General features: G+C 34.1%; 3 protein-coding genes across 4 annotated transcripts in view; 2 read left to right on the plus strand and 1 right to left on the minus strand.

Annotated features, from left to right (window-relative positions):
• The window catches only part of LOC111450700 (DNA repair protein recA homolog 3, mitochondrial), a 6,625-nt gene extending 3,227 nt beyond the window's left edge, over nt 1–3,398 (plus strand). The window contains exons 3-8 of the mRNA XM_023090940.1: nt 154–374; nt 518–605; nt 1,877–2,049; nt 2,189–2,335; nt 2,442–2,576; nt 2,650–3,398. Coding sequence (XP_022946708.1) covers nt 154–374; nt 518–605; nt 1,877–2,049; nt 2,189–2,335; nt 2,442–2,576; nt 2,650–3,042 — 1,157 coding nt within the window. The 3' untranslated portion in view covers nt 3,043–3,398. The remainder of the gene's footprint in view (nt 1–153; nt 375–517; nt 606–1,876; nt 2,050–2,188; nt 2,336–2,441; nt 2,577–2,649) is intronic.
• Nucleotides 3,399–3,417: 19 nt separating this feature from the next.
• LOC111450699 (cytokinin dehydrogenase 3-like) lies at nt 3,418–6,106 on the minus strand. The gene is given in 6 exon segments (XM_023090939.1): nt 3,418–3,686; nt 3,688–3,858; nt 3,940–4,208; nt 4,368–4,643; nt 5,018–5,145; nt 5,492–6,106. Coding segments are annotated over 6 exon segments (1,575 nt in total). The 5' UTR covers nt 6,096–6,106; the 3' UTR covers nt 3,418–3,559.
• Nucleotides 6,107–13,672: 7,566 nt separating this feature from the next.
• Nucleotides 13,673–15,480, plus strand: part of LOC111450217 (probable polyamine oxidase 5) — a 2,074-nt gene continuing 266 nt past the window's right edge. Inside the window, exon 1 of one of the 2 annotated variants that reach the window (XM_023090231.1) lies at nt 13,673–15,442. In XM_023090231.1, the coding sequence (XP_022945999.1) occupies nt 13,828–15,435 (1,608 nt within the window). In that variant the 5' untranslated portion in view covers nt 13,673–13,827 and the 3' untranslated portion in view covers nt 15,436–15,442. The remainder of the gene's footprint in view (nt 15,443–15,480) is intronic. The other variant, XM_023090230.1, reaches the window with a different exon arrangement.

Here is a 15,480-nt window from a genome sequence, read left to right on the forward strand (position 1 = left end):
TATATATATATATATATATATATATATATATATATATATATATATATATATATATATATATATATATATATATATATATATATATATTTGTATGTTCAATGTATTGCGTTCATTACAATATATCTCAAATGTAAATATTGTATGAATCTGAAGGTAAAAGAAAGTCGAAGTCATCAGATGGGAGTGATTCTTGTGAAGAAAATTTGTCTAAGAAAGAGCTGGCCTTACAACAAGCCTTGGATCAGATAACTTCCACGTTTGGAAAGGGGTCTATCATGTGGCTTGGCCGTTCTGTATCATCTAGAGATGTGCCTGTGGTTCCCACAGGTTCGTTCGCATTGGATATGGCTCTAGGAATTGGTGGCCTTCCGAAGGTATTTTACACTTCTTTAGGATGACTTTGTAAGGTTCAAACATTTTCTTAATCACATACTTTTGAATTGTTATATCTTTTATTTTAGAAGCCTATATGAAGTTCCTTTCCTTGATCATCATGTTTCATGTTTGTGATATATAGGGTCGCGTAATCGAGATTTATGGTCCAGAGGCATCCGGAAAGACAACTCTTGCTCTGCATGTAATTGCTGAATCCCAGAAGCAAGGAGGTACTGTTTAAATGATAAGTGAATGCGATCATTCATTCACACCCACTCTGTTTTATTCTTACTACTGGCTTCTGCTTGTATTTGTAGTTCATTTGGATAATTTGGCTGGTTATGTTGGAAAAAGCTCCCAAAACAAATGGGCAGGAATATCGTAAAACTAACAATTAACAAATATAAAGATATTAATCAGTAAAATATGGTTTAGAAAGCCTGTTAGTTGGGTCGAGGCGCACAGCATGACTTTGCCCTTATAGAAGTCGTGCCCCCACTTGCGTTGAGTTTCTGGACACTCCAGTCCCATGAGACGACTCCCTTCTAGAAAGCTTGTGTGCAACTAGGCTCTGTTGCAAATCCCCATTTACTTGTCTGCTCAAAGGAAGAAAAATTCTCAGTACTCTTTGTAATGCTCTCTGACATAAATACTCACTGCCCATTATGAAGAGAATATCAATTAAAACCCTTTAAACAAGCCATAAAGTTCTGGAATTTCTTCTCAAAGGAAGGATCAATTAAATGACTTTCCCTTTCTTTAATTTATAAAACAAACTTTCTGAATCCTATTTTACTGGGTAATATGTTTATACTTGTTTGTTGTTGTTATGTTAATCATATTCCTGCCCATTTGTTTTGCAAACAATCTTAGAGCAGACATGGTTAGGAATACTGTTAGTATTTTTTGATGTTATGGCCTCTACTGATGAGTCTAAATATAACCATTCAACCTGAAAATTTTGTTGGACAAAATTTCAATGTTGGCAACAACGGATGGAACTTTGGCTCACTACTCTAGGTCTTTATTCTATTATTTCTGTTAATGAAAAAAGGAAAAGAAAAGGTCTATGAAACTTCTAAAGCTAGTGATTGTGACCCAATCATGACTACTAAGACTACTGCTGAAAAAAAATTCGAAGAAAATGATATTTTGTGCCATAGAAATATCTATAAAATTTTGTTCAACTAAAAGTTCTACAGAATTTTGGATAGCTTTAGATAAGAAGTATGGTTAGAAGAATTAAGCTTTAGAACACGTGGTTGATAAATGGATTGACCTCAAAATTGTTGATGAGAAGTCTTTATATTAGACCATTTTCATATAACTCATGCTAAAACTGCATATATATATTTTTTTTTTCATCCTTTGAAAATTCGTTTATGCTTTTTATTTTAAAAAATAAAATAAAAGACTTGTTTGGAGGTGAAAATTTCTAAGTATAACTGTATCGGACATAAACATAATGCTGGAGTAATTTGTTTTGGTGTTTTTGATGCAGGTTACTGTGTCTTTGTTGATGCGGAGCATGCTCTTGATCCATCCCTTGCTCGGGCTATTGGAGTGAACACTGAGAATCTGCTCCTATCTCAACCTGACTGTGGTGAACAAGCTCTTAGTCTCGTGGATACCATAATCCGAAGCGGTTCAGTTGATGTTGTTGTTGTTGACAGTGTGAGTATGATGCAAACTCTTTTAAAGAAGACGGTTGGGGAAATTCATTGTTTTTATATGTTTTATGTTCTTTTTTCTTTTCCTTTTTTGGATAGGCAACAGTAACAATTTCGTTTGTTCATGATTGCCTCTATGGCAGGTAGCTGCTCTTGTGCCTAAAGGTGAACTCGATGGTGAAATGGGTGATGCCCACATGGCAATGCAAGCTAGACTCATGAGCCAAGCACTTCGCAAATTGTGTCATTCTTTGTCCTTATCACAGACTGTCTTGATCTTTATTAATCAGGTCTTATTTCATTTCTCAATTGTCTCAGTAATATACTGCAATTTCTCACATTGTTATGGCATCACAGTCTCTCAGTATTGCGCTTATTATATGCATGCTTCTCTAGGTAAGGTCAAAGCTGACCACTTTTGGATTTGGTGGTGGTCCAACTGAAGTTACCTGTGGTGGCAATGCCTTGAAGTTTTATGCCTCAGTACGACTGAACATTAAAAGGATAGGTTTTGCCAAGAATGGTGAAGAGGTACAGACATTATCATGACTCTAAAGGTGATTTCTCAATGGTTGGTTGATTTCTCGTCGTATTTTGATTACAGATAGTGGGAAGCGAAGTTCAAGTAAAAGTGGTGAAGAATAAGCTCGCTCCTCCATTTCGGACTGCTCAATTCGATCTCGAGTTTGGAAAGGGTATATGTAAAGAGACAGAGATTATGAATCTGGGTTTGAAACACAAATTCATATCCAGGGCAGGTGCATATTATAGCTTTAACGGTCGAGGTTTTCGAGGCAAAGATGCCTTGAAAACCTTTTTGTCAGAGAATGAAGATGTTAGGGAAGATCTAGTCACGAAACTTCGAGACAAAATACACGATGAGCAAAGAGGTAAGTCACCGAACAGAGACGAAACGGATGAAGAAAGTATCCAAGAAGATATTATCACTTCACCCGCTTCTACAGATGAAGACGCAGTTACTGCAGTAGAAGTATGAATGTCGAACATTTTTCATCCTCATTATCCTGGATGTATTCCTCCTCTCTCCTTGCCAATGCTATCAGAGTTTGACCAGGCACGACGTTTTGGGTCTCGACGAGATATTAATATCCTTTAGTTTCTGCCTTTGTCGTTCCAGTGATGGAAGATGATGCGCTTATAAATATCATCAGCCATTTTCGTCACAGAGGAAATGTAGAAAATGGAGATTTTAGGACCTCAGAATGGCCAGTTTATGGTTTTGCTCATCCGAAGCTCCAATGCCTCTTTGTATTGCAACATGATGACTATTTGCAAATCAACTCTTTTATTTGCTCTCTATTCACATCTTATCTGATTGCTCTTCTCAGGAAATATTTTAACCCGTTGAGCTGAGTTTAGGTTGTTCGTGTTACTCGTTCTTACTCCTTTTGAAGCCTTCTTTCAATTTATAGCCATATAAATCTCGATTTGACGTATGTCATTTTCATATATAGAGACAAGAATAATACTCAACATATTTTATACCACCTATGTTACACGGGTAAGAGATTGAAAATTTTGTGTCCGGGGGAAAGAATAAGTTTAGGGTCATACTTGATCTTTCTTTGTCGGAAAGTTGGCCATTTGGAACCAAAATGGTGGATCCATTGTGTTTGTGTTGTAATGAGGAAGATATTGTTTGATTTGAATGCCTGATTTCGTACAAAATTCTATTATCTCCTCGTTTTGTTCGTCAAACAACTTCCGTTCATCAAACCCACTTGAATGCAAAAACCCTATCGTGTAGAACACTTCTTCTTCTGGAATTACTGTCGAGTTTCTATCATCCCATCTGCATATTACATAAGCTAAATGTTATTAATTATTGTCGAGTTTCTGTCGAGAAGAACATAAACGTTTCGTAAGAGCTTACTTTGATCGGTTCATTGGATATATCAGCACTGGTCCTTTGGTTATGTTTCGTCTTAATACTATGTCTTTGAAGACACCTGAGTCGAAATCCAAGATACGGGATTTTGGTACAAACAAATTTAGCCATGGATGAGAAACGTCCCACAATCCCTTAGATTGAAGCTTCAATTCTCCAGTTCTAACCCTATTTAGAAACTCAACATACGTTACATCTTTCTCGAACTTGAATCCGCTCTCATAATCTAACTCTGCTAGTAATACTTCAAGCTCCTACAAACACAACATCAAAATAAACAAGCGTTACTACACGGAATCATGTGTTTATGGCACTTATTTAATACAATCAAAATTGATCGTGAACGATTTCAAGTAGGATAAAATCATCTTAACAATTTCAAAATTAATCTCGAACACGTAGTTGGGGAGTACCTTATCTACGGTAGACAGAGTATGATGATCATAATATTTAGCAACTTCAAGGCAATAAACCACAGAGTATTGATTAACGAAGGAGATAATTCTGGGATGATCAGACGGTGGAAAGAAGGAAGAGCGCCAACTATCCGGTGAACTGTGATGCAGCAGAACCAAACCCTCCAAGTAATCAAGTGCGCTCGCTTGTTTCCTTCCATTTAATGAGATCAAACGTTCTTGATCTTTGGTAAATGCGGAAAAGTTACTGTACAACATTCTTACCCATTTAACCTACAAGTAATTAAATTCCAAAAAATAAATATTTAATTTTCACATATAATAATCACGATAAATTAGCAGTCAAAGCATGCAGTTTAAGAAATGCTTAAACATAGTTGAGAATTAATTCCGGATTTGTCTGTACTACAGATACGACGCCGTTTCGGTGGTTGGAAGTGACAGAAACTCCCAAACAAAGACAAGGATATGTAGGGTTCTTTGGAAGCTTTCATTGGACAATTTACTCCCCAACTATTTTCATTTTTTTTATTTAATAATTTTAGTAATTTTTTTTTTTTTTTTTTTTTTTTCACATTAGTTGCACGAGAGCTCTGCCCTCATGATCAAAGATTATTAGGAAATACCCTGATAAAAATAGAAGTTACCCTATTTGGAGCTGGTTCCAAAGCGATTCTAGCCTGAGCAATAATTCCAAATTGACCCAAACCGCCAAGAACGGCATGAAAAAGCTCCGAATTCCTTTTGGCAGAGCAAGTCACCATATTCCCTTTCCCTGAAAATACATTAATTATTATTATTTTAAAGAATCGAGTTTCAAAATTAATTCCATGCACGCAATGCAACCAATAATATATATATTTTTTTAAAAAAAATAAAATATTTAAAATTAGGTTTCAGAGTAAGGGACCACAGATACTCACAGCTTTCTCACATCATTTAATGATATGGAGAAAAATGTGTCCACTTAATATACATTCTCTAACAACCAAACTTGTCCTTTCATAATATATTATAATATAATATTATCAACAAAATAAAATATTTAATTTAATAATTCAATTATGTAATCCCTAAAGTTCTAAAATTTTAATTTTAATTTTATAAATTATTTTTCGTACCAGTAACGACATCCATCTCCACCACATTGCTGACCTGCGGACCGTACCGGAAACTCTGCCCGCTGATCCCGCCGTTTGATAACGTTCCCCCGACTGTGATGTACAAATAATCCGTCCACGAAACCGGCGTCACCCCATACGCCAGCGTGGCATTCAGCACGTCGATCCACAGCTGCTCCCCACCGACATCGGCGTATAATTCGCCAGTCCAGCGGCGGGCGAAGACGGCAATCCCAGCGGTTTTCCGATTCCGCCGCAGTGCCGACATGTCGATAACGACGCCGTTTTTGGCCATTGCTTGGCCTCGTACGGAGTGGCCTTGTCCTCTAGCGGCTATTGGAAAAGGGATGGGATTGTTGTAGGCGTAGGATATTAAGTGAACGACGTCGTTTATCGAGGAGGGTTGAAGAACTGCGGCGGGGGCTTCCTTAACCATATTCCCGTAATCCGATGCTGCCAAGTTCAGAGCTTCGGGATCGTGACGGAGCTTGTTTGGTTGCTGGTGTAATCCTGTCCATGGCTTGGATTTGTTTATTCCGGATTTCAAACAGCTTAGGAAAAAGGTGAGTATGAAATAAGCTGGAAGGGGATGATTCTCTGTCATTTTTCTTATTCCCAATGATTTTCAGAGGCAAACAAGAAGGGAAGAAATGGTTCTGTGGGTTTGTTGGTACCAAAATGGAATATTTATAGAGATTTTGGATACCCACGTTCGTTCGAGAAAGAAACAAAAACATTTTTTTATAAGGCTCTGTAAACTTCTCCATAGTAGACGCTGAAAGTGAAAATCAAAAGATGACAATATCTATTAATGGTGGACTTGGATCATTACAAATGGTATCAGAGTTGAGGCACATGTCGAACTAGGGCTAAACACGTTTTAAAATCGTGAAGGTCGCAAGGTTGATGATAATACGTAATTGGCAAAAGTGGACAATATATGCTACACAAATGGTATCAGAATTAGACATCGGGCGATGTGTCAACAAGGAGGTTGAGCCCCAAAGGGGGGTGGACATAAGGCAGTGTGCAAACAATGACATCAGGCCCCAAAGTTAGGAAGGTCCCACGTTGATTGTAGGCAAGAGAAACGAGTGTCAGCGAGGACGTTGGGCCCTGAAGGAGGATGGATTATGAGATCCCACATCGCTTAGAGAGGAAAAAAAAACATACTTTATGAGGGTGTAGAAAGGGACGATCATATGCATTTTAAAAACCTAGAAGGGATACCCACAAAAGACAATATCTATTAGCATTGAGCTAACCTTAAAAAAAAAAAACATTAAATAAAAATGGGGGAGGGAATAAAATAAATATTAATAAAAACGGAAATCGAATAAATTGATATGATAGTAGTATAGAGATTAAATGAAAAATGTTGGAGGAAACAAACATATAATAAGATCGTAATGTTGAGTACTATGGTACGTACGAAAGCTGCATACCAAAATGTACTAGAATAGACATACTTCAATGTATTAATTCATGCATTTTTGGACATGTTTCAGACACGTCAAATCAATAATTTTTCCTTTTTATTTTATATTTATTTTTTCTTTATTGATTATTAATTATTTCCCCTATCTTCTCCTTAGGACGACCATACCGCTGTCCTTATTTTCCATGTACCTTAGATTTTGTACATTAACCTATCCCGACAAGACACCCTTGCTTTTATCGCTGCATCCCCATTTAATTATTTATTTTTACATTTAAATTCACCGCTTCCCTAGCGAAATTCACAAAAGATTGATTGGATCATCCCGAACCTACCTACCCATATGATATTTCGGATTAAGCAGTGACTTAACTTTGTTTCGTTGCTATGAAGCTAAGTCCCGATTAGCTTTTAAAACTTTTATTATTGTTTTTAGAATTTAGTCGATGTTATAAATAAATAAATAATTAAAAAAAAAAGTAAATAGAGAAATTATTTTTTAAAATATATTTTAGAAATGGCGTTTGATGGGTAGCTCTATCATTTTTGTTCCAAAGAGAGGACAAAATTATATGAATAAACAAGATCTATAGGTCAAAGATTATTTGTTGAATTATGGGTAAGTTGCCCATTTATTAAAATTTTAAATTAAATACATTTTTTAAAATATTAATTATTTATTTTTTTATATATTTTTTTTCCAGCAACTAATTGGTTATTTTTGTGATATTAAAAATGTAATCTTTAAGATTCATGTTAATAATGGTCGGATCGTTCAATTATTTTGGATATATATTTATATTATATGGTTACATATTGTATCAACAACTAAATTAAATTATTTTCTACATCACCGATCGTACGGTTCGATCTTCAAGTATTTAAATTATTTTATACACCACCAACTCTGTATGTTTAGAATTATTTAAGTCTGACATAATCTATCTTGTTTGTAAAGTACTTCAATAATAATAATAATAAATAAATAAATAAATAAAAACAATATTATGGTAAGAGAATCTTGTATTGCATTATTTGATTGGAGAGAGAAGAGTTATTTGTTTGTGAGATACCGAAATCTTTATGGCAAAGCCAAAGCCACTGCCTGCCAGCTGCAACACCATCACGTGGTCCAATAACCCACCCCAATATTTTGTCATTTCATTATTTTTTTTAACAACTTTCTTTCTTTAATTTTAAAAAAAAAAAAAAAAAACATAAATATTTAAAACATTTAATAATAATAATTATATAGTTTAGTTTAGAATGAAAGACAAGAGGAGCCCACTTGGGCGAGTTGCCTGCATGGCTGGGTGCTGCCTGGACTGTGGGGTGCGTTACAGTCATCCCTGACGTAAGACATGAAAATATAACCATGGTCTAAGTCCACCGCTAGTATATATTGTCTCTTTGAGATCTTACTGTCCATCTCTCATTGGGATCCACGTCCTCGCTGGTACTCATTTCTCTCTCCCTTCCAGACTCGGTATCTTTATTCCTACGTGTTCCTCACTCCAATTGATATGAAATCTCACAATCCATCTTCTTTCGGGACCCGCATAATCGAAGCGGAATTTCAAAAAAATAATATATATATATAATGGGTTGGTCCCGCTTATAGTTAAGAGAGAGGCATAGACAGAGAGCGAATCACTGCATGATTTTTTGCTGTGCTCATTTTCTTCCATCTATGCCATCATTTTCTCCCCTCTATACTTTTCATCTTATCAATAATAAACCGAGAATATAAAAAAATTAATAAGATTTTTCTTCGTTAGTTAAATAAGATCGAAACAAATATATATATATACTGAAACATAAGAACGGTAAATATTTCTTTGTTCCTGCTCGATAAAAATGTCCCGTAAAATTATAATCTTATTCATAATGTTAGTAAAATTATACGTCCATTCAAATTTTTAATTAAATAATTATTAATTATTAGATATCTATTGATCTTTAGGTTAAAAGTCGCATATGGTGTAATATGTCTGTCAAAATTGGGACAGAAATCATATCAATAAATTAACAAAATTCTAAATCATTCTGATTTTATAAAAATCTTTTTAAAAAATTTATGCCTACGAATAACAACAAAAAAGACACAAATTTATTGCTATAACAAATACAAAAGCTGATTAGACATAGTAACTTATCTGTTTTTTTAAATCAACTAACATTTATTTATTTCTTTTACTTACTTACGAATTGAGAAAAATTAATGAGACTATATTTAAATGAGAGCGATCTTGAGAATAAAATAACTTAGAGAAAATGAAAATTACACTTAAAAATCGAGAAAAGATATTTACTTAAAAGTTTTTAAGAATCATTTTAAATCACGAACGGAATAATTATGTTTATGAAAATTTGATTCCGAAATTATTCTACAGACCTGACTAATGACATTGACGATATATAAAATTTGAGGGTTGGTAATTATTTTTCGTTTAAAATTTCTTAGATGATAAAGATTTGAGAACGAATATCGAGCATATTTATAAGATTGGACTTCTGAAATTAAAAATAAGGTAAATTTGGTTTTAATTTGAAGGTGAATTAGAGGAGGATTCTGTGGGTGTGGTAGGAGCAATTGAAGATATGATGTCGGAGGGAGCTGTCGAAGACATGCATCCGAATTTGGAACAAATTGTTTTTTATTTTAATTTATTTTTAATTTTTATATGCTAATATTTAACCAAAACATTTTGCCTACATTAAATTTACTCATCAATATATATATATATATTGGTTTTTTAATATTAACCCTAAATTCAATTCGTTGAATTAAATCTAAAATTATTCATTTATTCCGGTTGGATAAAAGTCGGCTAATTTAGAGAATTATCATGGGTTTATAATCAAATTGTACTATCTCTATTGGTACGAGGCTTTTTTAAGAAGTCCAAAGTAAAGCCATGAGTGTTTATGCTCAAAGTGGACAATATCATACCATTTTGGAGAGTCGTGTTCTTCTAACATGGTATTAGAGTCATGCCTCTAAACTTAGTCATGTCAATAGAATTCTTAAATGTCGAACAAAGGACTCCAAAAGAAAAGGAGTTGAGCCTCGATTAAGAGGAGGCGTACAAAGCCATCAGAGCTTATGCTCAAAGTGGACAATATCATACCATTTTAGAGAGTCGTGTTCATTAAACGATTTAAACTCAACTTAATTCAAATGAGTTCATAATTCAACTCAAACTCTATGGATTGGATTGAGGTGGGTTTATCAGATTTTTCGGATCGTCGAGATTTTTAAACATCAAGATCTATTAATTTAATAAAAAAAATTGAAAAAAAAAAAAAAACATGAGAAGAAGTGAATAGAAATAGAGTTCAAATCAATGTTTTGTCGATGTGTCCTTGTCCCATATAATTTCCAAACCTTCCATGTGAATTGGAACCTGCCTTTTAGTTTCATTAAGCATAAGAATCTTTATTATCTTCCTCAGCTTTTGATTTGAAACCCCAATGTACTTCATCTATGTTCCTCTTTTTTTATTTATTTATTAATTTCGAGAGGATAAGCTCGCGATCTTGTCATGTTCCGTCCGTCCATATAGATTTCATACGCGTAATCAATATAATATGACTTTTTTTTACGTCAATTTCATTAAACTTTAACCGTTCTCACAATGAAATTGATATAAGACCTCACAATCTGATCAAACCCCAAATTTAGTCGGGCCCCAACTTCAAGTAACCTAACCTATTGCTACCGAGTCTACTCGTAGGCTCCTAGGAAAATTATTAAAAACCCATTAAAATATAGATATTTCTTTTATATTTGGATTAACTTTCAATTTAACCGGTAAATTCTAATTTATAACAACAATTTAATCCTTTTGGTAAAATTTCTCTTCAAATATAGATTTTTATGACGTAATAATATGGATAATATTTTAAAACTAAATATTTGAATTCGGCGTTGACTATTGGCATTGACTCATTTTTGGGCCGAACTTGAGTAGTTGAAAATCCCATAAGCCCACTAATTAAATAATGGGCTTAATACTTCAGAGCTGAGCCACGGTGTCCCCCAGATAATATTAAATATATTTATTTATTTTACTTTTTATTCTCATAATTTAAAAATATTTATTTATTCACATTATTTGTACATTTGTACCATGGCTTCAGAGTCCTTTATTCGACATTTGAGGATTTACCAATCTATTAGCACGACTAAGTTTTGGGGTATGATTCTGATACCATGTTAAGTTGAATGACGGTATTCTATATGGGTCATAGACGTGTAGAATGAGGATTACATTGTAAGAAACCAAGAAATCATAGATTCTCCTTGATTCATAGTAACAAACAAGTTATTAATTATGTTGTATAAATATTTAATATTAATATATATATATATATAAAATAATATATTATTTGTTTTGATGGAGAAAAAGGAAAAAGGAAAAAGGAAAACCCAATGCTTTTTTGTGCCCCATATTTCACTCCCATCGTTTTCTTATCAATCTTTTCTTTTTAAAGCTGAAATAATACATTTGCATTTTAATCATGAGTATGGTCCCTATGATTATATTAATATTTTATTTTATTTTTATTTTTATTTTATTTTAATCTTATTTTATAAATATTAATAAATAATTAATTCAAAATAATATTAGGAGTACTGGAGGTTGACTTCTTAGGATTATATTATTGGATAATTAATGCTAATTAAAAAAAATTATATTAATTAGGGTTATCTCTCCCAACCACTTAAAGGCAGCCTTAAAATTGCTACTAACAAAATCTTGCACTCCCTTTAAAGAAGATTTGGATTGATCATCAAAGGAAAGAAGATGGATTTCTTTCCAATTTATTCATTATTAAAAGAATAAATGTTCTTCGTTAAAACGTTCTATATGGTTTTACCGCCGTTAAATGTGATAAAGATATCGAGTGGATAAATTTAATTATTATATATTTTTTTTTAATGAAAAAAATATATGTAAATTTAAACTTAGGATAAATTATATTATTATTATATAGGTAGCATAGGTACAAAAAAGATGATTGATTATATAATTAAGTTATTAAAAATGTGGGTGATGGGTCATGGGATTTGGAAAATAAAGTTTTGATTATGATGGTGTCTCATGACCATAATTATATATATATATATATATATGGTTAACTTTATGGTAAATCAACAATCCATTCTTTAATGATTCTAATTTTTTTTTTTTTTTTTATTTTCTTTTTGTCATCTTTTATATTGCAAGTAACAAAATATCAACATAATAATGTTATTATGTTATCTAGATTTGGTACTTGATGGTCTTTGAACTGTATTAGGAGTGAAGACTATCCTCATAAATCAACACGGGTTTTTAATTACGTGCTTCAGTGGTTTTCCAATATAAAATTGCTCTAAGCCAAACACGCTTTATAATTTCTATCGGAATCGAATATATATATATATATATAAAATACCAAATTGATAAGGCAACCCTAATCCTAAGCCAAAGGATTGAACTTTTGTTGAAGTAATAACAATTAACATTTTTTTTTATACAAAATTTGGATCAACTAAGTGACAAGGCTTAAATTGTATTACCTCTATTACGATCGAAGATCTAGAATTAAGATTCGAAACCTTATTCTAAATTGAGTCATTCAGAACTTGATCAAGAATGACTTGGATGCAATTCTATTGCTTGAAACTTAAAAATGGTAAAGAAAATGCTTGAATTTAGGAAGAAAACACCTCAATTATTTATTTATATATTTATATATAAAATAGCAAATTGATAAGACAACCCTAATCGTCAGATAAGGATCTAAATTTTTGTAGAAGTTGTAACCCTTAAATCAAAGAAATTAGCACCTCTTATACAAAATTCGGATAAATCAAAAAACAAAGCTAGAATTAGATTACTCTTACGATCGATCTCTAGAATCAAGACTTTGAATCTTATTCTAAATTGAGTCACTCCGCAATTGAACTTGAATGAATTATACGCAATTCTACCAGAAATATTGGTTGAAACTCAGAAATGACAAAGGAGAAAATGTTTGTATTTCTAAAGAAAACGTCTCAATTATAGATAAATAAAGTAAGTGATATTATTGCAAATAGAGGCATGTTTATGAGAAACTTTTACTTTTGATCCCCATAGTCTTATCCAATTATCTTTGGAAAAGTGAAATCTTTAAAAAGTATGTTGCCTTCAAAATCTTTTTGTGCCGTATACTTCCAAAAATTAAGATGGACTAAGGGAATGGTACGTACTTTCATAATTTCAATTTTCAAAACAAAATAATTTGAATTATTATTCCTTATTTTCTTTTCCATATTCCATCGCTCTATTTATATTAATTTAATTTTTAATTTTATGTAAAACCCAAATTTATTTCACATATTAAAAAAAAAAAAAAAAAAAAAAGGTCAAACACAGAAAGATCATTTGGTTAAGAAATCAAGAAATTTGTACAATAAGAAAAGTACCTTTTTCATAATTATTTAAATATTAAAAATATGAATCTTGGATTTTTGTGAGCCACGGTAAAAATAAATAAATAATTACTGTATTACCGGTTGGGGCCAAGGTTATTAATGGCAGTGGGGTTGAGTTTATTATTTTCTCGAAAGAAATATTTTTTATTTTTTATTTAAAAAAAAAAAAAAAAAAAAACAATAACAATTTGTGTATATTTGCAATCAACAAAAACTCCAATAAAAGTAGAGCCCTGTCTTTATTGGACTAAATTTCAAATAATTTAATTCAGTTTTGAAATTATTAAATTAAAAAGTGAAGAAGCCAAATACAAGAAGACATCCTTATAAGTTCTCCTCATCAGTTACTCATTTTTCTCACCCATATCTCTTTTTCCCTCTTCTTCTTCTTCTTCTTCTGGTTTTTCTCTTTGAATTCAAGCTCCAAAAATGGTGGAGAAGAAGGCCAAAATTGTCATTATTGGCGCCGGAATGGCGGGGCTCATGGCGGCGAATAAGCTCTACACGGCGCCGGGTTCCCAACATTTGTTTGATATCTCCGTCGTGGAGGGTGGAGGAAGAATAGGCGGCAGAATCAACACGGCTGAGTTTATGGGTGAGAGAATAGAGATGGGTGCCACGTGGATCCATGGAATCGGTGGCAGCCCAATTTATGAAATAGCCGATCGAATCGGTGCTCTGAACTCCGACCAGCCATGGGAGTGCATGGACGGCTACTCCGGTCAGTCAACCACCGTTGCAGAAGGTGGAGTTGAGCTCTCACCGGCCACCGTCGACCCCATTTCTACTCTCTTCAAAAACCTTATGGATTTCGCTCAGGGAAAAATCGCCGGGGAATCCAATTTTCTCCGGCGAGGTAATTATGATAAACTCAGCGTCGGTGCTTTTCTCCGGCGAGGGCTGGAGTCGTACTGGCTTAGTAAAAATGGCGTAACGGAGGTCAATGGGTGTGGAGAATGGAGCCAAAAAGCCCTCGAGGAAGCCATTTTCGCCATGTATGAAAACAACCAAAGAACTTACACCTCAGCCGGAGAGCTGTCGACGTTGGATTTCGTGGCGGAAAGTGAGTACCAAATGTTCCCCGGCGAGGAAATCACCATCGCCAAAGGCTACTTGAGCGTAATCGAATCAATCGCCTCTGTTCTCCCCCCTGGTTTAGTCCAATTGGGCAAAAAAGTCACCAAAATCGAATGGAATCCCGAATCGGAATCTCGGAATATTCCAACTCCGGTAACGCTGCATTTCGCCGACGGCTCCCATACATCGGCCGATCATGTAATCGTCACCGTTTCACTCGGCGTTCTCAAAGCTGGGACTCGGGAAGATTCAGCTCTGTTTAACCCTCCGTTACCGTCGTTTAAAACAGAGGCGATTTCCCGGTTGGGATTCGGCGTCGTTAACAAGCTCTTTCTCCGGCTATCACCGCCGACGAACGACGGGGATAATCCCAAGAGTATCAACAAATTCCCTTGCCTGAATTTCGTTTTCCACCAGCCGGATTCTGAGTTCCGGCGGAAAAGAATACCATGGTGGATGAGAAAAACCACAACTCTGCAACCAATCTACCAGAATTCATCGATTTTATTATCATGGTTCGCCGGAGAAGAAGCTCTTCAGCTGGAGAAGCTCAAAGACGACGAAATCATCAATGGAGTTTCAACCACAATCAGCAACTTCCTAATTCCCAGATCCCAAAACGAAAACTCAGAATCAGATTCCAATGGGTGGAGTAACGGCCAGAGAAACCAAAACGACACCGTTGAATTCCATTTTAGTCAGGTGTTGAAGAGCCAATGGGGCAGCGATCCGCTGTTTCAAGGCTCATACTCATACGTTGCAGTGGGATCAAGCGGCGAAGATTTGGACGCCATGGCAGAGCCATTGCCAAGAACAGAGGAATCCCCAAAAGCCCCGTTACTTCAGATTCTGTTTGCAGGTGAAGCAACGCACAGAACCCATTATTCCACCACACATGGAGCCTATTTCAGTGGCCTTAGAGAGGCCAATAGGTTGCTTCATCATTACAATTGCATTTGAATTTATCTTTTTTTTTTTCTTTTTTTTTTTTTTTTTTTTTTTAAA

This window comes from Cucurbita moschata, unplaced genomic scaffold (assembly GCF_002738365.1).
Source record: "Cucurbita moschata cultivar Rifu unplaced genomic scaffold, Cmos_1.0 Cmo_Scf00012, whole genome shotgun sequence".
NCBI lineage: Eukaryota > Viridiplantae > Streptophyta > Magnoliopsida > Cucurbitales > Cucurbitaceae > Cucurbita > Cucurbita moschata.